At 43.1% G+C, this 27,631-nt stretch overlaps 2 protein-coding genes across 5 annotated transcripts; both read left to right on the top strand.

The window, feature by feature from the left end:
• The first annotated feature begins 1,112 nt into the window (after positions 1-1,112).
• Positions 1,113-21,151, top strand: HOXD4 (homeobox D4). 4 transcript variants are annotated; one of them, XM_074215665.1, is made up of 4 exons: positions 1,113-3,312; positions 3,908-4,004; positions 16,580-16,666; positions 21,062-21,151. In XM_074215665.1, the coding sequence occupies exons 1-3, from the start codon at positions 2,901-2,903 to the stop codon at positions 16,659-16,661; spliced, it is 591 nt and encodes a 196-aa protein (XP_074071766.1). In that variant the 5' UTR covers positions 1,113-2,900; the 3' UTR covers positions 16,662-16,666; positions 21,062-21,151. The 4 variants fall into 4 exon arrangements, 3 of the variants coding, with proteins under 3 accessions (XP_074071766.1, XP_074071765.1, XP_074071764.1); XM_074215664.1 differs by having other exon boundaries at positions 21,059-21,149; XR_012474257.1 differs by lacking the exon at positions 21,062-21,151 and having other exon boundaries at positions 3,908-8,991; positions 16,580-16,668.
• Positions 21,148-27,170, top strand: HOXD3 (homeobox D3). Its single transcript, XM_074215656.1, has 2 exons — positions 21,148-21,691; positions 23,676-27,170. Exons 1-2 carry the CDS (start codon positions 21,148-21,150, stop codon positions 24,422-24,424), a joined length of 1,293 nt encoding a protein of 430 aa, XP_074071757.1. The 3' UTR covers positions 24,425-27,170.
• Positions 27,171-27,631: the final 461 nt, after the last annotated feature.

Here is a 27,631-nt window from a genome sequence, read left to right as displayed (position 1 = left end):
CTCCCAAATCTACATTTAGCTCAGCGATTATGAACACGAGCACAAAAAGCTTGATAGATCAAAAGCATTTGTGTGGGCAGTTGAACAGGAGGTGACTATTTAACGCTTTTGTTCATCAATAACTCTCTGGCTTTGACCTGTCTGAGCAAGTCGTGCAGTAAGGTGAAATGCAGGTCACAGCGTCTCACAAATATGAAAATGTACTGAATTTCTCCCATTGCGGAGTCCATTGGGTCTATCTCTCTCGATTTTCTAGATGAGATCAAGCACCCTTGTTGTCCAATAAAAGAGTCAAAAGTGGACAATTTGTTTTATTTTGGAGATTGGGAAAGGGGAGTTGTCTAAGAGAGAGATCAGATTGACTCAGTGAGCATTAAGCACAAGGATCATCACCATAAAATCCCTAAAGCTGCAAAGCAAAGAGATTCTAAGATCAAATACTTAGTTGACAAAAAAAATTATATGGGGGATGGGGGTAGGAGTGGTTGGAGAACGGATTTCATCCAAACAGGAACTGGTCCAATAGTAACCAGGAGCTGCTTCTCTGCCCTAACCCTTAATTCCTATTCCAACCCAAGGGCCGGATCTCCATATATTGCAAAGATTTAAAAAAAAAAAGAAGAAAAAGAAGAAAGAAATCCCAAGCTTATGATCCTTATAGAAAAAAAACGGGTCATCTTTCTTGTTCTGAAGTCCATCCTCCTGAGTGTTCTTGTTTGCCTGCTTGAAAACCCAACCCAAGCTGAGGGGTTGATCCCCGGACAGCACAGAGGAGCTGGGGCAGGCGCAATTCATGAACTTTTGTACTCTTGTGTGCTGCTGTCGCCAAAGCAAAAATAATGAAACTTTGTGATATGTTTGTAAATGATTTCGAATGACCCCTAGCCCTGCCCTTCACCATAAACGCTACCCCACTAAACCTAAGGACATTTTCCTGAGCAAAGCATTCGACCCTAGGTTTACTGCCTGAAGTTGGACAGGATAAAAGAGAAAGGCACTCTAATGATGCGAAGGTAAACGAAACTTGTTGGGGTTTGCTTTGTTTTGTTTTGTTTTGTTTTTCTGGAAACTAACTTTAGCTTTCAAGCCAGGGTTTTACTTCAGCTGGGGGGGTGGGGGAGGGAAAGGGCTGGTGGACGCATTTCTCTGTTTCCTCTTGTCTCTTCAGACGCTGTCTGTTTTCGTTCTGAAAATATTATTTAGGAAGATTATTCGGATGCCCAGAAGTAGGGGAAAAATTGGCAATATCAGGATGGGTCATCATTATTAACATTATTATTTCTTTTTTTTTCTTAAAAGAGCTCCAATGGAGGCTTTTCAATCCCACTCAGGTTTCCCCCTCAGGCAGAGAAGGAAGGAGATTTGAATTAGCCGCTGTAAATTGTCCTTAAGTTCTAAAGAGATATTTCAGCAAACTGTAGGCTACTTGAAATGTCTTCTGAAAGTGCAGTTTTATTTCAGTGGAGGATGACAGCCTTTGGCCAGTGCAGCATAGTTTTGATTTAGAAAGTAGGATGAATCAGAAAACATTGCAGAGATCCTGGCAGATTACATTGTAGATGAGAACAGAATGTTATTACGTTGTCTATATATACCCTGTAGAACCGAATTTGTGTGGTATTCACATAGTCACAGATTCGATTCTAGGGGAATATATGGTCGATGCAAAAACTTCACATTTCTGCAAATGGTTAAAAGTGTAAATGTCTGGGGATCCGAAATGAAGTGCATGCTGCTTCATTGGAGACTTATCCAAGTCATGCTAGCTCTGTCTTATTTACTGACACCTTACGACATGGGGAATATGGATTGATGTTGGTGAATTATAGATCAGCTTAAAAAAAATCTGTTCATTGTAAAACTGAGTCACATGGTAGGTCTGGATGATCTGAAAACTAGTTTGATAAATGAATGCTTCTGAAAGAGGGCACTTTTAAAAAAGAGTTAAGAGGCTAGGTGTGAAGAATTTTCCTGGCCACTTTTTTTTAACCTCCTGGATTATCTACAAAGTAGCACGAGAGATATCGGCTTGGATTCATTTCTGCTCATGGCAGACGGTTGGACAGGGGGAAAAGTTTATGTGATTAAATTTGCAATGTTTTCCTGTGATGGTGTCAAGCAGTCTTCGATTTAACTGCCTGTAACTTCAATCATAAAGAAGTGGAGGGCGGGGATGGGAGATAACCCGAAGCACAAACGAGAGTCGCCCTGCTTTCTGTGTGAATTTCTGTTCCCGGACCTGCTAAGTGCATTCGAAGTTACTGATTGCCTAATTTTATTCAACCGAACTAGATTCTGGTAACTTTTGGGTGACCCCGGGGAGACAAAGCCAAGACACATCTATTGTACATCATATTCCCCTTCTGTTTGATGGCTTTTCTTTGGGCGTGGAGTCTTTCTCTCAGTTCTCCCTCTGCATATTTTCCCCAAGGTCTTGATGCCACCCCTAACCCAGCCTCAAATCCTCTAACACACAGTTCTATATTCTTGCTGGATGTTTTATTTACAAATGTAACGCGAAGGGCCGGGGAATGATTTCTGGGGGATTAGTGAAAAGGGCATGGAAGGTTAGAAAAGTCAGTTTCAAACAAAAGCTCGAATTACCTGAGGGGCAAAGAAGATGGGGGTCGGAGTGATGAATCGTCCTACCACATTAACATCTGGTTGGAAAGACCTAATGCATAGAGTGGAGTCACTTGATTACACGTATATTATTTAGTTAAATTTGTGAAAATTATGAGATGCTCACAAATCCGGTGATAAACTTCCTTCCTCGCTATTGGCTGGGACGGTCACATGGCCCCCTAACTTTATTCAGTTGACAGCAAGTAGGAGGGCCCTATGGAAGGAGAAAAAAAGACAACACGAGAAAAATTAGTATTTTCTACCTTCAGAAATTAATGGCCATGAGTTCGTATATGGTGAACTCTAAGTATGTGGACCCCAAATTTCCTCCTTGTGAGGAATATTTGCAGAATAGCTACCTAGCCGAGCAGAGCTCAGAGTATTATAGTGGCTCTCAGGGTTCGGATTTCCAGCATCAGGGAGTCTACCCACGGTCAAACTACAGCGAGCAGCCCTTCAGCTGTAGCAATGCCCAGGGCTCTACGGTGCCTCCGCGGGGTCATGGACAGGAGCCATCGGGCCCGGCGAGCCACTACCCGGGCCAAGGGGAGCATTGTCCCCCGCCTCCAATTCCCAGTTCCCGGGCCTGCAGCCAGCCGGCCAACCTCAAGCAACCTCCCAACGGGACGGCCCTCAAACAACCCGCTGTGGTATACCCCTGGATGAAGAAAGTGCATGTAAATTCCGGTAAGGTTCCTCTCCTAGCTCCGGTCGCTCTGTCTCCCCTTACCCCAGTTCCACCACCCCTGAGACTGCAACCCTCAAGTGCTTCCCCAGAGCCAGCTAGGAGTTGTGGATTATGTCCGAATGTGTGTGTGTGTGTGTGTGTGTGTGTGTGTGTGTGTGTGTGCATGAGCGTGTGTTAAATGGATGCCGCAATTACTCTCCCCATAAATTTTTATAGCTGAGGAAATAGGCCGTTGGCCATGTGGTTCCTTGGCTGAATCAGAGAAGGGGGGGGGGTCCTCCATTTTTAGAAGGAGAATGTGTTAGAGGTGAAAGGGGGGAGTGTAATTTTACAAAATTTAGAGAACTCAACTTGCACATTTTTTTTTGTGGTTGGGGTTTGGGATTTGGGTATTGTTGTTTTGAGTTTTTTTTTCTTGGTGGGGATTTAACGACCCCTTACACAGACAAGCTTGTGAAAGTGTGCACGCGCGTCTATGCGCGCGCCCGAGGATTGTTTGAAAATCATAATGGTGTGTAAGCTCAGATTGAACAGCACCAAACTTGTTCTTATGTAGCTTACATTTACGTATATATTTCTTTTGTTCCCCCTCAGTGAATCCTAATTACACCGGAGGGGAGCCCAAGAGGTCCAGAACAGCCTACACAAGGCAGCAAGTCCTAGAACTGGAAAAGGAATTCCATTTTAACAGGTATCTGACGAGGCGTCGTCGGATCGAAATAGCCCACACTCTCTGTCTCTCTGAACGCCAGATCAAGATCTGGTTTCAGAACCGTAGGATGAAATGGAAAAAAGACCATAAGCTGCCCAACACGAAGGGCAGGTCTTCCTCTGCCGCCTCGAACCAGCATTTACAGCCGGTGTCCAAGGACCATCACACTGACTTGACGACTTTATAGAGGAGGTGAAATCTCCCCCCCACCCCCCACCCCATCCAATCTCTCCCATCCCTCCCCTCAATTTCATCTTTTGCTTCTGAACTGTGCTGTGTGTAGAACTGACATGATCCAAACGCAAACCTGCATGGAGCAGGCAAAGCCTCCCCAGGCTGTCAGCTTGCTTTAAGGTGCTGTGCTATACAAAGCGGACTCGCTGAGGGTACTTCAGACTTTCTTGGCATTCTTCATACTAGCACAAGCCCCAGCTCTCCAGGCAGGAAGTGGAAAGTTTAGGGAAAATTATATAGAGAGATATATAATTATATATGTATATATATATAATTATATATCGAAGAGCTACTGAGTCTATAAAAATCTGACGAGTCATTAAACACAAATGGAAATTGCATCTTTTCGGTTTTCAATTTTAAAGTGAAGGTTTGATTCTATGCCAGTATCAGTCTTGATGTTCTGTCTACCCTCATCCCCCACCTCATGCAGTTTCAGGCTTATGGAATGTAGGAGAGTTCAGGGCAGAGGACTTTTAGCTGGTTACAGGATTTGTGAACTTCCTGGGTCTTCTATCTTGTGGATGACTGTTATTTAAAGCCCCTGCTCGTGTTCAGAAACCCCCCAAAGAAATAACTAGGAAAGAAGTGGAAACGGGTTATTTTATTTTCAGATTGTGTTTACATATTTATTTATTTGTCGATTAGAGGAGTACATACACACATTAACACGCATTAAGCCAAAAATTCTAAGCAGGAGAGCTGACGCTTAAGGCTCCTTCTTATGGAAAATCATAGAGAATATGTACGGCTTAGGTTTCTCACTTTGCCAGGCGTTTAGGACTCTCTTCCTCTTCCCCACACCGCTCCCAGTATGGGAGAAATGTTCTAACCTTTTTATAAAGAGAGGGAGAGAAAAACATATCGACCCAAAGTCAATTTCTTTAAAATGTGTTTAGACTGCACAACTGGTTCTTCGCTCTGCTCACAACCGCTTCTGTGGGATTTTAAAAAGGGGAACAAATGGTCAAACATTTTCATTGTGGGGAAACCAAACAAAACAGCCCCAGTCTTCCGTGCCATTGTAGAGATCCTCTTACCTTCCAACTCGATTCCCAACGCACAATTCACCTTGCACACCAGTCTGTTTAGCAAAGTATTGTCTTACCAGAAATCTGGAAAACATATTGGGACTGGGGGTGGGGTGGAGGAATGCTGTCCAAATAAATAAGCAAGATGGCAAGCAAATTGAATCAAATGGGCAAGAATAGAAGGAAGTTAATTCCAGGAGGGGGAAAACGTCTTTTTGGTAAATAGAAGTAAATCTTTTATGTCCTAGTTTTGGGTGATCTAACCCACCCTTTTAAAGTTTTCAAGTTGTCTCTGTTACGTCTTGAGTTCGGCAGAATTACATGAAAAATACTGAAACGAAAGGAAAGGGATTCATTGCCATTTTTCTTATACTACTCTACCAAGAGAGGTTTGTGGATTTTTAAAAAAATTTGTGTGTGTGTGTGTGTGTGTGTGTGTGTGTGTGTGTGTGTGTGAAATACTAATTGTTTAAGTGTAAAAGTGGGAAAATGGAAAGGTTCTACCAGGGCTGGTTAGTAACCAGGCTTTTCATGTTTTTTTTTACCTCCACCCCAATCCTAAATTCTCTGGGTTTCTAAAATACAATCACCAAATAAAATTGTTTGATATATTACAGAATTAAAAGGAAGGAGATTTGGAGGAGTAGTTAGGGGGTTAAGAGAGAGATCATAGAATTGTATTATTTCTCCAGACATTTTGGATGACTCCAAAGGTAATCTTAAAATAGGCTGAAAAAGAGAAAGGGGAAGTTTCGTCTATGTGTTTGCTTCTCAGTATGGTTCATGCCCAAAGCTGAGAGCAGGTATTAATTAATTTGAGCTCTTTGGCTAAAATTAGGCTCCTCTAAAGTTTTTTCCAAGACTTGGTCTTTTGTATTAAATCCTGGAGACAACTCTTTGTTCTTCCTTGGGGTGAGCCTGATTCTCAGACTTGCACATGGCAATACTTGAATATCTACATGTCGTGATATTAAAGATGGATATTCCTGCATTATTCGCATCATTGTTTCTATGACAAAAAGCACAGAGTTCATACATAGTAAAGACGTCTTTTTTCTGACGCCTTCACGTTGAGAAGTTGAAAAGGTATTTTACTGAAGTTCGGCTAAATTACTGAAACAGGTTCATCCAGAGGACAAATTTTCTATTCGATTAGCTGTATTTCAGCCGGGAGGACTGACCTCTAAACCCTTAACCTTTTGGACTCTAACTACCCTTCTCTCCCTCCCCCTCCCCCCATTTCTGACATGGAGTCCATTTAGATGCAGCATTTATAAAGCTTTTTTTCCTTAGGCAAATTGGGCATTGCTCTCACTATTCCCTGAAATTCACATCCCTGAATATATTGAAGCTTTTCCATGAAATGTCTATTTTGCATGATGTCCAGCTCACAGAGAGCTTCTCCCCACCCCCTCGGAAGTTCAGGTTACTTAGCCCCAGCTTTCGACCAAATGTCACAATTACTTAACTCAACTCTCCCCAGCTCTGACTGAGAAAGCACACAAGTATGTTTTCTTGGAAAAAAGCCAAGACTTCTCTTACTTAGAGCTAATATTCTGGAAAGTAACTTAATCAAAGAAGCAACCCCTTTGTTTATAAGTCTTAACTTTCCTTGTATGGCTCAAGTGATGGGCTTTTGAAATGTTAATATATACTGGATGGATGTGAGGGCAGACCTAACTCTTAAATTCATATTGGGATCAAGGGTCCATTTGGGCTTGCTGGAAGAGGGCCACACTAGGCCAGTGGCCTCAGGAAACCCACTCTGTGGTTCTAGCCAAAGGGAGTGTCGGGAGAGTTTCCATCTGTGTTCCTGCTAAAAGGGAAGCTTGACAAAAATGAGCTCCATGGCCCATTTGCTATTATTTTTTCCATTTTGTTTCAGAAAATATGAGCCAGAAGTGTTTGTTTTGTTTATGTTTTTTTTCTTAAACTCTGATGGGGGTGGCTCTGTGACTGAAGGTGGAAGAGGAATGTTTTCTTGAAGAGACTGCTCCTCAGACATCACACTTTGTAATATTGCAGCCTTTGTTGTGACATCGTCAAGCAACACTATGATATCTGTCCACATAAGATGGTTTTATAGAATCTACCAATGGTTTCACTGCCACTGATTAAAGTATTATTTATACTAATTGTTTCCTGTAGTTTTGATGTTATTTGTTCATATATATTTGAAATAATAAAAGGTGTAGAGAAACCTATTCTGTTTGTTGCCTTGACAGAAGTAGTGCTTGTAAATCTTGAAAGAACTAAGTCTCAACATTTGTTTGCTTGCTTGTTTACTTGCTTGCTTATTTGCATACTTATTTACTTGTCATTCCCCCTAATTATACAATAATGGGAATAGGGGAGGTAACTAAGTTTATTTTAGTTTTGTTTTTTTAAGAGAGAGTACCAAAGTACACCTTTAAAAAGTCCCTTATCTTCCACCCTGAATTCCCACTTCAACAAACTATTTTTAAGCAATCTGACAAATCATGTTGATTGGACTATTGTTGTTTCAAAAAAGCCTTAGTCTCCCTGAGAATAAGTCTACCAGGGTACTGTCTATTATTTTCTTTTGGGAACAATAATTGACAAGCTCCTGCTAAAGGACTGGTTTCCAGGTTGGTTTCCTACCTGATTATAGCCAGAAAAGCATTTCTTTCCACCCCCACCTTCCTCTTGAACCTTGGAGCCCCACAGAGCTCTGCATTCTGAGGTGGATAGTGAGATCAAACTGTTAATTGACAACTAGAAGGAAGAGTCTAGATTGTATCCAAAAAAACCCCACACCACTAGCAGGTTTGACTGTATCAGATGCTGTAAGCAGAACATCTTAAACTAAAAAATCTCGAAATACTTAAACTTTGCTGGGGCTGCTCAGTCCAGCCCCCTGCCCCTCCTATCTCCCCTGTGATAGCAGCTTCATAGACAACAATAAACACTCCTTGCTATAAAAAGTGGCGGGCGCTATTTTTATCGAGGGTATTTTTCATATTTGACTTGTCTTTCCTTGAAGAGTAGCCAAGGCAGGAGTCCAAAAATAGATGGGGCTTGCTCGAGACACGGAATGAGCACAATGCATAAAATAAGACATGTGTGCTTAATATATGGAAAGACTCGCCAGAGACGCGTGTACATGTGTATTTATAAGTGCACAGACATAAGTTTTAATATTCAGACACATTTTATGATTATACTTTGACCGTCTTCTGTTTAATGGCTCCTCCTGTTACTACCAATACATCAATAAAATTCTGTATATTATATCACCACTAGTCGTTAAGGAAAGAATGGGGAGGAAAAGCAGAGTCAACAGCAAACACCACTCACTGTACAGTACAGTAAGCCAGGACCTTCCCAGCAGAGCCCTTCTACACAGCCTTCAACGGCCATGTTTGTCAGCCCTTTCCCCTGAACTGGGTGATCGTAGGGATCACCAGCAGCCTAGGGAGGGCCATTCATAACGGGGAGAATTTTCAAAGTGCAAGGAAGATGATAAGAATAGATTTCTACAAGTCCCGACCACGTGATTTGCGAAATAATTAATTCAGCACGTCCCTTAAGAAACACGGACTCGTCATTAATCTGCCAAGCAAAGGACTCTATCAGACTTGAAAACTGAAGAGATCCCAAGAATATAATATACAAAGGGAGGGAGCGGACTCTTTCTCTGTACACCTAACCCTCTGTAGCAGGCGAGAAAGAGCAGCTCGGTATGTAAACATTTTACTACTTTTATTTCTTCGGATTTAAATCCTTAATGAACTTAGCTGTCAGGGGGGTTGACAAATAGTTCCCTTGGCTTCCTGATTTGGAACCGTACGACAGTGAGAAGTTGTTAGAGGCTTATATAGTGACCTTTGATTCAGAAAAGCTTTGCACTTATGAAAAATTGCAGAGAGCGGCCAGAGGCTCTGTATGTGTGCATGTGTGTGTACGCGCACGTTTTGCTTGGCGATTGCAAGAGTTGTAAAGAAAATGGCAAGGCTGTGGGGTTTGCATGTGTGCTGAAATGGGGCTTAGATTTACTGGTGTAACTGGGAACAATGCTCGCTGTCAGGGCATCTGCTGCCTATTCTTAAACCGGTGAGAAAAGGCCCCGGACCTCTTTTCAAGCGAGGGTCGTAAATTTTTCTTTGCGTCATAATAGAAGGCTATAAAATCGAGTTGAAATTTTACCCAAGGCAGGTTTTAACCAACAGATAATGATTTCCGAGTTCCTTCTCTCTCTCTCTCCCCCCCCCCCCCCCCATCTAAGCACTGCTGCTTCCCTCACTTAGGATAGGCATCTTTTTGCTCTTCTGTTTTTTTCCTTTCAATTTTCCTATACGGGCGAAGAAAATAGAGCGAAGGAGAAAGCATCTTTCTTTTTTTTCTTTCCTTTTTTTTTGTGCTGGAGATCTCTCTGCGAGACAGAAAGCTTTTTGGGGGCAGGAGGCATGAGGGGACAAGAGGGAAAAAGGATTTTCGAAAAAGACGAGACTTTGTCCTCACCACAAATAATTTTAGACTTTTTTAAACAGCCTTCTTTTGGGAGGCAAACGCTGGTTTCTCCCTGGGCCGGTGTTTCTCCTCTCTCCCTCTATTCACCTCCTCCTCCTCCTTTTAAACCTTTCAAAAGGGGCCTCGGAGAGAAGCACCTTTTCATTTCCAGAAAAACCTGGATTTTGCTTTGAAAAAGCGAGTTCTCTAGTTCCTACTTTGGAATTCCCTTTAATTGAGCCTTCGCAGGAGTCCTGTTTCAGATACCTCCCTAGGAGTTTTTATGACTTCCGTGGGTTGTTGATGTTTTCTTTTTCCTTTTAATACATGTGATGGTGGGTTTGTTTTTCGGGCAGGACGAAGACAAAGTTTTCCCCGTTATGAATTATACATTCAAACAACAACGCATTAATTCAATTATTCAAACATGACAAATGTTTATGTGTTTTGCTGGTGACTCAGGCACAGATTCGGTTCTTATCGGGAGCTGCTCGGATATTTTTCTCAATGAGGATTTACTTCCCGCTTTATTCCCTTACCCCCCCCCACCCCCCCTTAACCACCCGACTTTCCTTTTTAGGTCCAGAGGGGAAAACATTGCAAAATGCCCCGTTGGACTCCAGGCCCTCGCATCCCACCACTCTCCCAAGAACGGGGCTGCTTGGGCACCGGGCTCAGGATATTTTATCAGTTTGACAATTGCCCGGGTTGTTGCGATAAATCATCGTAAGTAATTCCTGAAAGGGTGCGAGGCTGTTGGGGGCCGGGCGAGGACTGTAAATCTTTCGGTTTTATTGCTCTATGAACATATGCTCCGATTGAAGAAGTCTTAGATCCTTTCCTTGAGACAAATTCCCTGCAAAGCCGCCCTCCCTTTCTGACTAGGGATTAACACTTGCTCCCGTCTGCTTCTACTCCTCTCAAAAAAGACTGGGGACTGGTGAGGGTGAGAAGAAAATGGTTTTGGATCATCTACAGGGTCCAGTAAGAAAGCCCTCGAAGAAAATTCACTTTGAGGCGACGTTCACCAAGTTAAACAAAAGAAGAGAAGCTGTTGGATGATTTTTTTTTTTTTTGCCTTTTCTCTCCTCATTCACTTTTTGGTCTGGCGGATGCTTTTGTTGTCTCCTCTAATTCCACTTAGTAAAATATTGTTTTCCTCAATTAAAAAAATATTTAGAGGGGAGGGAGAAAATTCGTGCGCCTTTCCCACTTTGTCCTTTTTATGCGTTATGTATGCATATACAAAGTATTCACTTACCCTGAGAAAAGAGGAATTTTCATTGAAATATAGATATCAGATTTGAAATTCAAAAGCACTTGCAAGTGAGACATGGACTGTGGCAGCACACGTGTATATATCTTTGTCTACAATAAATAAATCCAGTATGTAGTGTGTGTGTAAGGAATGGATTATAATATATGCCTCATACATGTCTGTGTGTAGGTGATTAGGTGAATAAACAAACAGATTCGTGTATGACTGTCAAGGGTTGGCAGAAAATGATACACATAGAAAATCTTTTCTTTCTAGGCATTTATATTTCAAGTCAGAGTCCACGACCCCTTTTTCAGTGGGTGGTTTAAAACCACCCTTCCCCCCCTCCTCCTCAAAAGAGAGAGCACGCAAATCGTGGGATGAAAAAAAACAAACAAACAAGCCAACAAGAACAATCGGCTAACAATTATTTACATGAAACCTATTATCCTTCCATAATTGGACCCCAATCTTTTTATAACTGACTTGCAAAGTCATAGAAAGCAATGTAATTTAGATAAATGTTACAATCCACTTCTAGTTCGGAAGGTAAGGCCATACATTACTGTCAGGCCTTGGGCTGGCGCTCGGTAAGGGACCTGAGGACAGACACCAACCATTGCCCCTGGCTCCAGGGGCTTCGGCTACTGGCAAACCCCAAACAAAGGAGATGAAGATATTCGGGGAGAGGGCTTGAGAAGTTCAGAATCTCTACAGATAAACAGTACACATTAGTCACACGCACCCACCCCCCGGGGGAATGACTTGTCTTAGTCCCACATCACGCTTTTCTCAAGGGCTCTTCCATCTCTGCTGCTCCAAGAAATCTCCCCTGGACCTGGGAGAAATAGGGGAAAAAAGAAAGGAAGAAAGAGAAAGAAAGAAAGAGAGAGAGAAGACTTGAGGAGGGTATTTCTAAGAGAAACATTTCAATCTAAGCACTCTTGGGGCTGCTGCTTGGTGTAGATTTGTCCCTCCTTTACCCCCACCCCCACCTACCCAGAATTAAGCCTCTCTTCTCTTCTCTTCTCCCCATCCCACCGGTGGCGGATTAATCATTTATTTGATCTGCAAGGTCTGGCAAAACTGCCATTCAAATTAATTAATACCCTATGTGTTTGTTTTACCCACAAGGAAGAAAGAGGGAGAGAAGCGCCGTAGTAAACACAATGCAAACCATCGGAAAGGCTGGGCGTCTGTACCGCAGGAGAGCAGGCTTGGGGCAAGCTCTCTAAGAATGGGTTCTGGTCGGTCCCCTTCAATTTCTCGTCGAAGAGGAAGTCTTGCAAACCCTGGAACCTACCAGGCCTCTTTGGCCCAAAGGACCTGAATGGCCAGGGAAAGAAGGCTCTCTCCCTCTACCCCAAGCTAACTGGTTCCTGTCCCACAAAGGGGAGCTGGAGCCATTCGGAAAGTTGCAAGGTGGTTAAGGTGCTCTCCTCTTACTCTTCTCCCTCCACCCCCACCCCCACCCCGGGGATTGGAGTCAGGAGGGGTGCCTGCGCGCCCACCACCTCCTGAGACCCTCCTCCTTCCACCAAGCCCACCCCAGCCCCCCAGCCATGCCCGTGCTCCGGGGATGGACAACGTGAAAGTTTCAGCTTCAATCAGAACAATCTGCTCTCGGGATCACGTGAACAAATATGCTTCGCGTTTTAAGGCAGCGCTTGTATTTTCCGATCGTGAGGGGGTTTCTGGGGCTCGCTCCAAATTCATAGAGGGCCACGTTCTGAAATCAAAACAAACCCAGACTGGAGGGGGGAGGCGGGTAAAGAAGAGGGGGGTGGGGGATAGAGAGGCACCCGAGGCAGCCTCGGCGCTGGAGGGCGGCGGATGGCACTGGGAAAGGGGTTTCAATCCCACATTGAGAACTCCATCCTTCCTGCCTTTATTGGTCGTTGAACCTCAGCCTGGTTCCATTCTATCGGGAATACTGTCTGCATTGGTATATGGAAATGTCTGTAAAGCCGCAAGATCAGGTTTAGGACAGTATTGTCTGCAGACAAAGGGTGAAGGATATATTCTCACAACTGCAGGCGCACTTATTGAGACTGAGGAGACCAGGTTTATGATAAATTGAGACCCAGGTAAGCAATTGCATGACAAACAAATGGAAACCTTTGAGCACAGGGCCGCACGCCGCTGCCTTTAGCGAGATACTAAATATGATTTATTTTGTGTAATCTGTGATCTTGATTATTGCCAATTTGTTAGCCAGCCCGCACAGACCTATATACACTTATACATATACATCGAGGACGATGATTAATCGTAATGAGATGCACTTTGTGGGGAAGCTCCCCGGGTTCCCAAAGGTTAGGAGAAGATATTCGCCTCCTTCTTAGACTGACTGGTGGGGTGGTGGGTTTGGAGGGGAGGGGGATGAATTTAGGGGAGGGGTTGGGAGAAGCTGGAGGAAGGGCTTTGGGGGGTCATTCTAATTCTGAGAAGAGACTGAAAATGAAGTTAAATTTAAAAAAAGAAAAGAAACTTTTTTTAAGGCTGTCACTGCCAAAGTAAGATGGAATGTCATATTAATTCCTTGTCTTGGGCTGTTGGGCAGGGTGCAAGAAGGTTGATTTATATGTATTTAAAATAAACTCATAGGCAACGTAGCCTCTGTGCATTGTTCTTTAAACCTCTCCACATGCATGGACTGGACTTTCCTTTTTTTCAGTTGTTGGGCTAATATTTCTCTTTTCATATGAAATTGTTAGCAAAGTCTCTTCTCCACCCCTCCCCCAACTGTTCAAGGGCATAAAATAATGTAAACCTCAAAGTGCCTTTAAAGAATGAACTCTAATCTTTTCTTTCAGCAGTTTCAATAGTGAATACCATCTTAACACACGTATTAGGTGATTCTGGGTCTCTCCCATTTCACTGTTTCCGTACAATAACTAGACTAAATACAAAAATCATCTATTTCTTTTCACCACCATCCTAGCCTTTGTCTACTTCTATTAGACTATTTCTTTGGTTCCCAGCTTCAGTCAAAACCCTGAAACCATCTTTGAGGCTTCTCCTCTGAGGTCGAGGATAGGAAGGAACCACTTTGGCTGAGAAGGCGATTTAGGATCCAGTTATAGATGAGGGAGAGTGCTCATCTCTCTCTTCCTTCTGGATTAGAAGTGTCTCTCGCAAAAAAAAAGAGAGGTGATTCGGACCCCAGTGGTCCAGACTCCAACGGAGTGAAAGAGCTTTTCCGATGGAACCCTTCTAAGGTGCGTCACCTCCAGCCCTTTGCAGCAATCAGAGAAGACAACAAAGTTGTTTTGTCAATTGCATGTGCCTGGCTCGATCAGAACTTAAAGGCGCTGGACATTTTTCTTAGCTCTATGCCTCGGAGCTGTGAGACTGCCAAGTTAGTCAGCTGAATCCAATTACCGCCACCAGCATTTCATTTGGCCCCATAGAAGCAGTCACTTATAACTTCACCGAAAATTTCAATAATGCCAGGATCGGGTCTATGCCTGAGTAATCCTAAAGATTTTCTCGGGGAGGGTGGGATTCAGAGCTGGAGGAAAGGGTTTGGGAGCTGGGGACGGGAATTGTTGTCTCCTGACAACTTTGGGTTTGGGTTTCCACATCTTGTTCCTGGAAAGGATGCTACAATCTGATGGCCCACAGCCAGTGCTGGGAGCATCTGATCTTTTGAGATCACCAAGTTGGGAATCTTCCTCATCGGTGGGTGGGCCAGAAGGAAGATACTGGGGAGATGGGGGTTGGGATGCTGGGTGCCTGAAGTCTAGACTTTGGCCAACTTTGTCTAGCTTTACTCTTCTTCCCCTTCCTTGAGACTAAGTTAGATCAGCCTCTCCTTTAGAAAGCCCAAAGGAAGGCCATGGGGATCCCACGTCGATAACTAATTAAAGACAAAATGAAAACTTACCCAGTTAATCAACCGTTGGTTTGGGGGGGGGGGATGGAAATGAAAGAAGTATTCGTTTTGGGGTATTTTGCTGTTGTTTGTTTTTTAGAGAGGAAAAAATGTAAGCGGTGTACTTGTATCTCTTGATCGGGAGAGAGTTTGACGGCCTTTCAGCTTTCAATATCTTCTTCTGGGAAGGCTTCTGATCTTAATGAATACCTTTTCCAAAAAAAAGAATGATAAAATAATAAAGCATTTAAAATTGACGTCCGCCCACGTGAATATATTATATAAGACATTATTGGGACAGGCCCAGGACCAAGGACATGGGAAAGGTTGGCGCCTTAGACACCCAGCTCCTCTTCCTTCCCCAAATTCCCGTTTGTTCATCCTTTGACCAGCCCCGAGTCCAGTTATTTGCCGAAGGAAAGCAGGCTGCAGCTTACTGGCACTGGCTAGGGACCTAGAGGAATTGGTGGCAAAGTTGGGATCCCCGTGGTTTTGGGATTTCTTGGAGGCGCTTCTGTTGGGTGTTCATTAAGGGGTGAGTTATTGCTACGCGAGGCAAAGGTCATTTCAAAGGCTTACGGTGGCGAGATCTTGTCCTCATAATGGCCGAGATGCTTTGTGTGTGGGTTTTTTTCCCTTGGTGTGGTTAATGTTTTCAGAATAACTGAGTCAACAAATTACAGAAGCGAGATGCTAGAGGGGTAATTTTTGATCTCTCCTTTCACCTTATGTTATCAAATTCCCTTGACCCCCTCAAGCTCGAGGTTTCGGTGGGCGGTAGTGTAGGGGTGGTCTACTTTGCATAGTTCGTGTGTTTGTGAGCAATTCTTATTTCTTGGGGTGTTTCCCGCCAAACTGAAGCCTAGGGGTTGAGTGGATGTGGGCAAGAGAGACGGGGCTTTGTTTATTATGATAGACCTAAGATAGTCACCTCTATACATCATGTAAGAGTCCTGGGTAATGGCGTCTGGGGTCTTGCAAGTAAATTTCCATTCTTTTTCTCTCTGCCTCCTCAGGGGAGTGATGGGGGCACTGGAGAGCTCAGCAGTTGTTTTATCTTTTGGCCCAGGGTAGGCGTCATCCACTTTCCATCCCTACCCACCCTTCTCCAGTTATGGGTCTACAAACTCTGCCCATTCCCCTCCTCGAAGTTCCCTTCCAAGCGCATCTATTCTTTCACATTTCTGCTCCTAGAGGTTAGCAAGCACTCTCACAGAACTTCTTTCTTCACCTGGGACTATGGTCAGTCCTAGACCTCTATAAAAGTTAGGCATCTAGGAGTCTGGTTTGAAGGGGGGAATGGGAAGAAGAGAAAGGATGTCTTTTTTTCCTTCGCACTCCTGATTTGGGAGGGAGATGGAACCTCAGGAATTTTGTTCTCAGAACTTCCAGATTCTTTCTAAGTTCTGAACTTTCATTGTTTGAACAAATTCATGTTTGCCCTCCAGTCCTTCCCTCCAGCCAAGGTATTCTGTGAGAAAGGTTTTAGTTTTATTCATTACCAGACCAAATTCTCCTCTCTTTCTATTCGCTAAAAGTTATCCCTCTGAATTAGGGCAAGAATGGCGTACACGAAATACATTGATTATGAAGCTCTTAAAGGGGGAAAAAAGGCTTTCGACACATTTGTGTGTAAGTGCGCAGAAGAGACCGCTTCCTCTGAGAATTATCCATTCTGTTCCAGATCCTCCTCCACGGATTATCAAGAGAAACCTGAAGACCCTACAAAAAGAGTTAAAGACAAAATTCAAGGGAAAAAAACGTAATTGTGGTGAGTGTCTTCTTTAATTCCACGTATTTTCCACCTACTCTGCCACTCAGGGATGTTACACCAGAATTCTTACATCACAAACCTAAAACAAAAGAGAAACTTTGAAGTTTATCATCGAGATTTGAACTAAAGCATTATTCTTTGATATCCAATCATCAGTCTTAAGATTTATTGCTACTTAATGAGGTTAGTCGTAGTGCCTTAGATGCACTGTGTGTAATGGTATAGAATTATTTGGTATAAATAAGAATGATTTTTAAAAACTGCCTGTTCAGGAATTGTCATTGCTTCTAACAGCCAAAGGGTAAAGTGGGGGAAAAGAACCTGAGAACATCTGAAAATGCTGTCTTATAAAACAATTAACCTTTACGAATTGAAACTTCAGGAGAAAAACTGAAGACCTAAGGGGTGGGGGAAGAGGAGTAGTCTCCCCCGAGAAGAGTTTAGCCACACGCCCGATTCATGGAATATATATGCTCAAGAAAAGAAATCTGCACGGTAGACTTCCTAATCCCTGTTTATCAAAAGCAGAGGGTGAGCAGCCCATGATCTGTAGATTATTTAAAGAGAAACAGAAGGAACCAATATGCCACCCCCATTTCTTTCTAGACCTACATGGGATTTATAACGAGAACGTAATTTACTAACAATGGCGGCTCTTGTCAAATCCCATCGATTGTCTCCCCTCTCCATCCCAGGCCCTCTTCCAACTGCACCATAAATAAGAGTCCGTGTCTCGGAGTTCCTCTGGGTGGGATGGGGTGCAGGGCTAAAGTAGTATCCATTAGGAGCCCTGAACTTTTTCCGTTCCAAAGTGCCCTGTAGAAAAAAAATGTTCTTCCTTCTTGGAGAGAAATAAAGGCTCCACGACAGCCCCTGGACCCTGGGAGGATGTAGTTTGAGTCTTGGCGGAGGAGAGCTAAGGGGAACACGGAGCGGGTCACTTTATATAGAACTCCCCTTCCTGTTGGCCAAGCTGGGAAAAGTGCGGTGTCGGGAATTCTTTTGCTGTTCTCCCTCCTACGCGGAGGCTGTTTTACACTTCTGAAAAGTGCGAGAGGGCTTGGGAAGTGTTTTCCTTTTCATTCCTTACTGAAGCGTTTACTGCCCGTCGTACTAGCAGTCATAAATTTTGTTACAAGGCGCAATGACAGGTGCATTGATATGCACCGCGAGAGCTCCGGCTGCTTAATAACCCCATCCACTGGCCGCTCTGACTGCCTTTTATTTATTCGGTATCATATTAGGTATTGATCCCCAACAGAATTAAGTGTAGTGAGCAAGTATTAGTACCGAGCTGCTTCATATGAATATGTTTGGACGTCGGATCGAACGCAATTGGGAGGCCGGGAACTTGTCAAGAGAGAAGTTTGTTGTATTCTTACACGTGGGTGCTGGGGGTGGGTGGGTGACCGTTTGGCGCCACATTTCCTGCCGGCTCCCTTGTCGTCAATCTGACTTCTAAAAGAGCTAGAATTCCCGAGCAGGCTAGGCATTTCCTCGGGAACAGGGAGAAAGGACACTCGGCCCATTCCTGGGTTGGAGGACTTGCTTAGGACTGGATAGCCTGGAGTCAGATACTGGATGGGTGGGTCACACTGGCTTTATTGGCTGCAACATATGGCAAAGGTTCATTCAGTTTTAGCCTCCAACCTTTTTTCCAGGGTCGTGCTCTTGAGCCGGGCCTGCAGCCTGCTTGCAGAAGCCCAGCTTTTCTGTGCCTCCCCCATATATGGTCTTACCCCCAGGCAGTTTTGTGCTGAGCCCAAATGTACTAAGGTACCAAAGGGTGGAAAAAAAAAAAACTTAAAGTGGGGGGGGGATCCAAAAGATGAGCCACTGAACAGTTGACCATTGTCCAAGTGATTTATTACCCGTTCCTCCTTTTTAGGTTCAAACAGAGTTCACAAGGAGTAGGGATTTCTGAAAAGAAATAGGGTTTAAAAAAAAAACCAGTTCCACAGTAATATTCTCATTTTCTTGTTTTTAAAGAGGTAGCTTTTGGGGGACCACTGTATTTTATCTGATTATCTACAAGGCTTATACAATCAAAAATGGTGATCCTGTGGTCTCTACTAGTGAAAAGGTACAGTTGACGGATAATTATTGAATTACTCACAAAATTCTTTAATAGAGAGGAGGCACTGAACTTCAAATTTTTGTATTCTCCCAATGCATTACCAGTGGTATACTTTTTAGGCCCCTGCACATAATAACACTCCTCTACAAATACTTTATGGATGTTTAATATCTCACAGTCAATGTATAATATTATAGATAGATATTATATATACTTTCCCCCATACAGTCATGAGATTGTCTTAAGCAGCTACTTTAATTTTACTGGCTTTCTTACAGCTTAAGTCTAAAGACAAATTATTTCTGGACTTTGTAGAAGGAAATGGGATCCTTTTTCACCACAGCAGTTGATTAGATGAAATGACAGTATGAAAGTTTGAAGTGATTTTGAGTTTGGGGTGCTGAGAATCTGGATGGTCAATCTTCAGATACATAAAGTGCCTGGATTTTAAATAATGGGGAAAAAAAATCTAAGGAATAATCTAAAGCTCAGCCAATGAGCTACGTAACACTGTATTGGTTATATGATTAAATAAATTAGTAGTCATTTTGCTATTTAACTACTTTAATTTTCAGAGTAAGATGTAGATATTAAAAGAAATGTGTAGATAAAGATTCGGCTCTTTTAGATTCATGTAGGTAACTGCTGCTTATCATGAGAGAACTGGAATGTGTTTATCTGAATAACTGCCAAGAAAGTATTGAGAGTGAAAATTCAGACACAAAAAAACATTGCTTTCTCAGTATCATTTAAAGAGCAGCCAACTAACCTGTAAAGAGCTTTGATCAAGATGGAGAGTAATTCTATTCATGATCTGTATCAAAATCAAATTTTAATACCTCTAAAATTTAGAGTTCAATTTTTTTGTTAGATTGGTGTTAGGCTCTTAAAGCAGTGAATTGGCAAAGAAATAAGCAAATCTGAGAAAGATTTTGATGTCAATAAATGCTTCAAACATGCAAAGTAATGCAACTTGTATAAGTAATTCAGGTTATCTTAATTGTCCAGATGGAAGTTTAGGGAATGTCTCCAAAGAAGAGAAGATTTAAATTGAGGAAATTGATTGTGAATTAAGGCAAGGGAGCTGACCTATGTATTTTCTTTATCATACAAACAAAAGTTTTGGAACTATTAGTTATACTTTAACTTCTTAGAACTCTTTCAGAGGCAGAAGAAGATGTGGAGAAAAATCTCTCTTAAGAATCAGGAGATACAATAGGGTTGGAATTTTCCTTGTTTTGGGGGGGGGGGTGGGGAATAGGATTCTAATTCTGGTTCCATCCATCATGTCATGGGTGGCTCTCTTGTTGAAGACACAGAGAGAGCAGTAGCAACAGAGATAGAGAGACAGGGAGGGAGAAAGGGAGGGTGCAAAAGAGAGAGGAAATATAGAGATAGACAGATGGATAGATAGATAGACAGATAGATGAGAAAGAGAGACAGACAGAGAGACAGAGAAACACACACACACACACAGAAAGATAGACAGAACCAGAGACACAGAGAGGGATTCAGAGAGAGACATAGAGATAGATGATATCAAAGTGGAGGTAGATAATCACAGTTCTTTATAGAGTAGACGTAGGATAAAATTATAGTAAAAAAGCATGTTGAAAACCATCTCCTATTTATCTGTGCTTACTCAAACCACTAATTTAAGACCCACAGACTCCTCATTCATCACCATAGAAATTTCAAGATACAAAGAGAGAATATAAAATCTGAAATAATAGATGATTTTGTTAGGACCTGGAAGTGGGGAATTGTTAGATATAATCCTGAGAATTTCTTAGGAGTACTAAACAACTTTTATTCCTTATTCTTCTTTCTTACTAACTTGTGAGGCCTCACTTTATCCTCTTTACATGACTACATCTAGCTCCATGAATGACTCAGACTCAGAAATAACAGTTCCTTAGGACATTTTGTCAATCTAAGGGTCTTCTCTTCCTTCATCTAATAGAAGTCCTTTCAATAGAAACTTTACCTTTATTTTTCTACATGGGTTAAGAAATACAGAATTAGAGGAAGGATAAAATATTTCTGAAGAAAAGTCTCTTTCAGATAGAGAAAGCCAGACAGAAGACAAGAGTGAGTGTACATTTCTCCTTCAAGTACATTTCTTACAAGGGTTCTTACAAGTTGAATTTCACAGTACCCCAAATATAGCATTTCTCCCTTCTTTCACGAGTAGATATAAGTGAAATGATGGAAATGGGATCCAACCAGGTGAGGGAGGGGATGATATCTATTCTATACTGACTTATCTTGCCAATGACAGTCCCATTGGGTTCTCTTGTCTTTTTTCCCAGCAGGTTGTCCCCTGGGCTGGGGCTGAGCTACAGTTCATCTAAGAAGCCAGTTGAAGCTGGAGTGGAGGTGAAGAAAAAGGTGGCAGTCAATGTTATTTGAGTCGGGTCATCAGGCCCCAGAGATCCCAGAGTGCACAATGCAGAAGACTGCCTACTATGAGAACACGGGCCTCTTTGGGGGTTATGGTTATAGCAAGGCTGCTGACACTTATGGCTATGGGTCCACTCATCAGCCTTACCCACCCCCTGCTGCTCCTGCAGCCCTGGATGCTGACTACACAGGTTCTGCTTGCTCCATTCAGAGTTCAGCACCAATCCGTGCCCCATCCCACAAAGGTGGGGAGCTCAATGGTAGCTGCATGCGTCCAGGTGGTGGGAGTGGCCAGGCTGGTGGAGGTGGCAGTCAACCCCCTGGTTTGAATACAGATCAGCAGCCACCGCCACCACCCCCACCACCACCTACATTGCCCCCATCTTCACCCACAAATCCTGGTGTTGCCACTCCAGCCAAGAAGGCCAAGGGTGGCCCCAATGCCTCAGGCTCTTCCTCTGCCACTATCAGCAAACAGATCTTCCCCTGGATGAAGGAATCCCGGCAGAACTCCAAACAGAAGAGCAATTGTACCACTTCAGGTAGCCATTCATTTATTATTTCCTTTTGGGGGTCCCTTCACCTAACACCAATCCCATCTAAGGACATGCTATCCAACCTAGACTCATAGAGTTAGAAGCACTCACTCTGAGAAACCATATAGTCCCATTGGGCTTTTCGATGAAATTCAGAAATCTCTCCAAAATTTTTGACAGGTTACACTTCTTTCACGTATAGCCTCTGCTCAAATACTTCAAAGCTGGGAGTTCACTATCTTTAAATCTATTTTATTGTTGGCCATCTCTAATTTTTTTTTAGGATTTTTTTTTTAAGGCAATGGGGTTAAGTGGCTTGCCCACGGCCACACAGCTAGGTAATTATTAAGTGTCTGAGGTCTGATCTGAACTCAGTACTCCGGACTCCAGGGCTGGTGCTCTATCCACTGTGCTACCTAGCTGCCCCCATGGGCATCTCTAATTGTAAAATAGTTGTTCACATTACAAAGAAACCTACCTCTATGATTTCCAGCATTATTCCTAATTGAACTTTCTAGAGCATCAGCAAGTCTTTATTCTTTCAAATATTTTAATTGAATTCCACAAACATCTATTAGTTGAGGTCACTTCTGCACACAGTAGGTGATTAAGTGATGCCCGTTGAACTATTTTATTGAATCTTGTCCAATTCCCAAATAAATGATTGCAATAAACTGGTCAATACCTTTTAATCATAAGTTTTCTTGGGTCGTAGAGAAAGAGCAGCAGGAACCTCAGCCATAGATAATCCCAGGAATCCTTCCCTCAATGAAGAGTCTTCAGAGAAAAAGAAATGAGGGAAAGGGTCTCTTGTTCAAGTCAAGCAACAAGTATATACTGTGTATTACATTAAAGGTACTGTGGGAGATACAAAAATGTATGAGTCACACAGTCAAGAGATTATAGACCAGTGAAGGACAGAGGAAAAAACACACCATTTTTAAAGGAACAGGAGCAAATCAGGGTATTCTGTTTTGATCTATGCTCAACTCACTGACTTTCTGTGATGATCTGTGTTCTTTAATTTGGCTTGCAAATGGTGGGTGAACTTAGTTTTCCAGACCAAAATATTAAGGAAGTCAATGAATTGGACTTGGTATCAGATTTCTTTTATTGTTGCTCTCTGCTTTCTTCTTCCTAAGAAAGGTCAACCAACCAAGAAGCTTCTTTTCTTGCTCTCCAATCTTGAGAAAGGATTTAAGAAGTACCCAATCATTCATTTGTCCCCAATCTTGCCAAGGAGAAGGATGATCTCTAGGTATTTTGAGGGGGTGTATTGGCCCCCTAATTATTCTCCTTCCTTTGGTACCATCACCAGTGGGAATTTTGAGTGATTCTGCTTCCAGAGGAATTGCATCATTTAAAATACTATTTCCATCACCATCCTTCACTCCCAAGAAAATGGGCCTCCCTAAAGACCAAGAAAGCTTTCCCAGTTTTCTGTTCTCTGGGTGAAGTTTCTTCTGAACCTGCAGATCAGTTGAACCTAGTTCTCCAGTGTCTGAAACTTTCTTTGTTCAGGACAGCTTCACCTCACTGCACGGTATTCAACAATCAGCAGGCTGGGTTGAGGACCTCTGCCAAGGAAGAGCTAGGGTTGAAAGGAATAAGACGGGACTGACAGTGTGAAATGTATCTTAACAATTATTTCTCTTCCACATTCAAACAACTGGGGACAAATGGGCCATCCCGGGGTAATGCCCAGGGTTCAGAAATGATTTGGAAATGGTAGTTTCAGGGGGTATGAGAAAGGTGAGAATCTAAAACCAGATATTTAATGGTTAGAGGCCTGTGTGGTCCTTCTAACCCTAGCCTCTATTTCTATCCCTTCAGGGATCCTAATGGTAACTGGAGGGAGGAGTGGGAGGAGGTGAAGGGGAAGACAGGAATTTTCTCATCTTCAGGTACAACAGTCCCTCACACTCTCCGTGTGATACTGAATCCACCCCCACTTTTTTCTCTGTTTTTCTCTCTTCCTTCCCCAATTCAGGTGAGAGCTGTGAGGACAAGAGCCCTCCTGGCCCGGCGTCCAAACGGGTCCGTACCGCTTACACAAGTGCGCAGCTGGTGGAGTTGGAGAAGGAGTTTCATTTCAACCGCTACCTGTGCCGACCTCGCCGAGTGGAGATGGCCAACCTGCTCAACCTCACCGAGCGCCAAATCAAGATCTGGTTCCAGAATCGACGGATGAAGTACAAGAAGGATCAGAAGGCCAAGGGCATCATGCACTCTCCTGTGGGTCAGTCTCCCGAGCGCAGCCCTCCGCTGAGCGGGGCTAACCACGTGGGCTACTCAGGGCAGCTTCCCCCAGTGCCGGGGCTGGGCTACGATGCTCCCTCGCCCCCTTCCTTCGCCAAGTCCCAGCAAAACATGTACGGACTGGCCGCCTACACGGCACCGCTCAGCAGTTGCCTCCCGCAACAGAAGCGATACCCCGGGCCGGAGTACGAGCACCACCCGATGCAGAGCAACGGGAGTTTTGCCAACGCCAACCTGCAGGGCAGCCCGGTCTACGTCGGTGGGAACTTTGTCGACTCCATGCCGGCCTCGGGTCCAGTCTTCAATCTGGGCCACCTCTCCCACCCCTCGTCGGCCAGCGTGGACTACAGCTGCGCCGCCCAGATTCCGGGCAACCACCATCACGGACCGTGTGACCCCCACCCCACCTACACAGATCTCACGTCTCACCATACTTCTCAGGGAAGGATTCAAGAAGCCCCCAAACTGACGCATCTGTAATGGGCTCCGGCCCTATCGGAGGGCGCTGCAGCGGCGGACTCATGTTTGAATTACCTCACTTTGGTTTGAGTTTGTTGTTTTTCTTTTTGAAACATTTTAAAAAATTTGTTTGTGTGCCTGTTTTTCCCCTCTTCCTCTCCCGTCCACTCCCTTGACGTTCCCTGGTCCCTGTATCTCAAAGGGCCCATAGTCTAGCAGTGGATGGGTCTCCCTTCCTCCTTTGGGGTAACTCTCCATAAATCAACTAAAAGGATCCTCTGTGAGCATGACAGTGCAATATACTGCAAACCAAGGGACTAATAATCTGGTAATGATGTACTGGAAGGTAAGTCTTAGATCAATTAGAATTAGCAACGCGTCATGCTGAGGGGTTGTAGACCAAGTGTGAGCGATGGGATTTTGCCTGCATCGAAACTTATTTCAGAGACGTTAATTTATATGATTCCTCAGTAATGTAAGGATTGCATAGGACTAAATGATATGTATTTATTATTTTAAGCGAGTCATTTTGTATCACGGATTATTTATCCTCGTCTTAATGTATTTATGTGTATATTTGTAGAGTTTATTCGGCGTATCTTCGGGAGATCGATTCAGGTCCGCGGTGGCTACGTTTCACCTATTTAGTCTACTTGGTCTGAACCTAGTTGAGAGAGTAGTTTTGAACAGTTGTAACAGTGGCTGGTGTTTGTAGTTTATGTGAGGATTAATTAAGACCGCAAATTGTAATTCATTCATAGAGTGGCAGAACCGTGGCATTTCGCAAAGGCGGTTTTGCGTTTCCTGAACACACACAGCACACACCACACACGGTTTATTAATTTCAAGTTGTCTGGTACCATTTGAACAAATACTTAGAATAAAAAAAATACGTTTCTCAGTTAGAAGTGTATCTGTTTTTGATAATGCAGCCTTGCGAGCAGATCACGCTGCCATTTTCTTGCTGATAAACTGGAACACAAAGCCCTTCTGAGGCTGGCGATTGCTTGCGGATGGGAACCCAGAGCCCCAACTCCTTCTCGGGGCTACTTTCCGACATTCCAGCTATTCGAACCTAGAGGAGGAAAACCCTAGATGGCAGGAATTAGAAGCCGTTTTAATAGAGATGATTTCATTAGAGGTTTCCGAAAGGACACAATGCTGCTGCCTCTCTCCTTTGTTGTTTCTACGTCGTCTTTCTACTAGGCAGGAATCGATTTTTTGTAGACTTCATTTCAAAGTGGGAGGCTCAAGCTTACTTTTGTGCATTAAGTAATAATATATTTTAAAAAAAAGGAACTTTGAAAGAAAATTGACAATCAAAGAAAAGACACAAGGCACAGGAAAAAAATAAACAAACCACAACCCACCACCCATAAATCCTGTGGGGAAATGTGCCCAGAATCTTTTACTTAGAATAATATAATGCTGTTCACGATTCACCTCGTTCTCTTTTGTAGTAGCCAGTGGTTCATTTCTAAGGAAAACAAATCTTAACTCACAATGTAAAATAATAAAAGTTTCGCTCATGGAATCGAAAACCAAAACACCTCGTTTACTTCCCTCCCTCCCCTCTCCCCACCTAGGACACTATAGCAGTTTGGGTTTGCTAACATTTTGTAAATATCATTGAGTGTCATTGGCTGGGCCCATTATAATTGACATCATCTTCTCTGAGAGGCGTTCTCTGAAAACGCCTCCAGATAAGGGTCAGTTCTTTAGTATTTCCAGCGAAGTCGTCCGACTGGTCTCTATTGGGTCTGACAAATCCTGCAGCTTCTATCTCCAGGCCCTGGTGACAAGAGGTGAAATGCCTGTTGTGTGGAAATATTTTAACTCCTCATCCTCTGATCAAACAGCACTCGTTTCTCTTTTAATGTCTATGTTTCACTGAATAATAAGGACTCCAAATAATATCTAGTTACCAGCTTTCTTTGTGCTGTTTTGAACATAGCATGTTAGGTTGGAGAAAACAAAAGTATCCTCTTTCATTTGATTCAAGCAGTATCATATATTTCAATATTCATGTTACAGATGTGTAAAAACAAACCAACAGAATAAACAGCTTCAAATGAAGGTATATTTTACCTATTTTAAGGTTTAAAATTGTTTTCTATGGAAATCTGCAAGAATAGGCAAAATCTATAATTATCTAGGATGAAATAATTTTTAAACCTATTAGGGAATCTCAGAAATAGCATATTGCCTTTCAAGGACTATACCAACCTTTCTAGACTGGCTAAATATTAAACAGATGAATTGTCAGATTGTTTAGATTTCAACTATTTCCTCCATTCCTCTTCCTCACAAAGGTAATAATAAAATTACATAATGTATCATCTTACAAGCTGTGTTCTAGGGTTGTATATGATCGCATGAGTATTTGCTGAGTTTACTGGTATCAGCAAAGACCCAAATGTTATCTTAAAATTAGGGTTTCATAGATTAGATTTTAAATGGTGTCTGCCCTGGCTGACATCATAGCTTCCTCTTGCATTCAGGCTCTAGGCAAATATATGTTTGTTAACTGTCTCTACTTTCCCTTCTACCCAGTCACTGGAAATAACACTGGAGAAAGCAGGTTTCAGTTTGGGGCCTGCACGACTGGTTAGCCCACCCTGATTTCCATCTAGGTAGTGAAGATTGGGATTCCCGTCCCCTTCCCTTCCACCCTCCCTCCCCCTTGCATTTCAGAGGGCCAGCATAGCTTGCAAATCTCTCAGTTCCGAGTTCCTGTCATTGGTGTGAGGGATCATGTGATAAGTAAATTCAGTTTCTTCTCTCCTCTCACCGCATGGGGTGGGGGCAATGGCGGTGGGAGAGAAAAGTAGGGGAGTGGTCGAGAATTATTAAAGGAATGTTTCCCAAGCAGTGATACTGCCATTTGGAGGGTGCTACATAAAAGAAGGGAAGAAGAGCTCTCTCTCTCTCTCTCTCTCTCTCTCTCTCTCTCTCTCTCTCTCTCTTTCTCTCTCTCTCTCTCTCTCTCTCTCTCGGAGCACAGGGACGGAGACAGGGATAGAGACAGACTGAGACTGAGACGGATACAAATAGATATGAGCAGCAATTTTGGCATATAGTAAGATGCCCTACTCTCCACATATCCCTTTAAAACTTCATAAATTATAAAATATCCACTTTGGTCTCCATCATAAATTCAGCTTCTTTTTAGAGCTTGCAATTAATGCCGTGAACCTACAGAGCCCAAGCAAAATAAAATGCCCTACT

This window comes from Macrotis lagotis, chromosome 1, assembly GCF_037893015.1.
Source record: "Macrotis lagotis isolate mMagLag1 chromosome 1, bilby.v1.9.chrom.fasta, whole genome shotgun sequence".
NCBI classification, from domain to species: Eukaryota; Metazoa; Chordata; class Mammalia; order Peramelemorphia; family Peramelidae; genus Macrotis; species Macrotis lagotis.
This window is presented reverse-complemented; position numbering and strand designations above follow the sequence as displayed.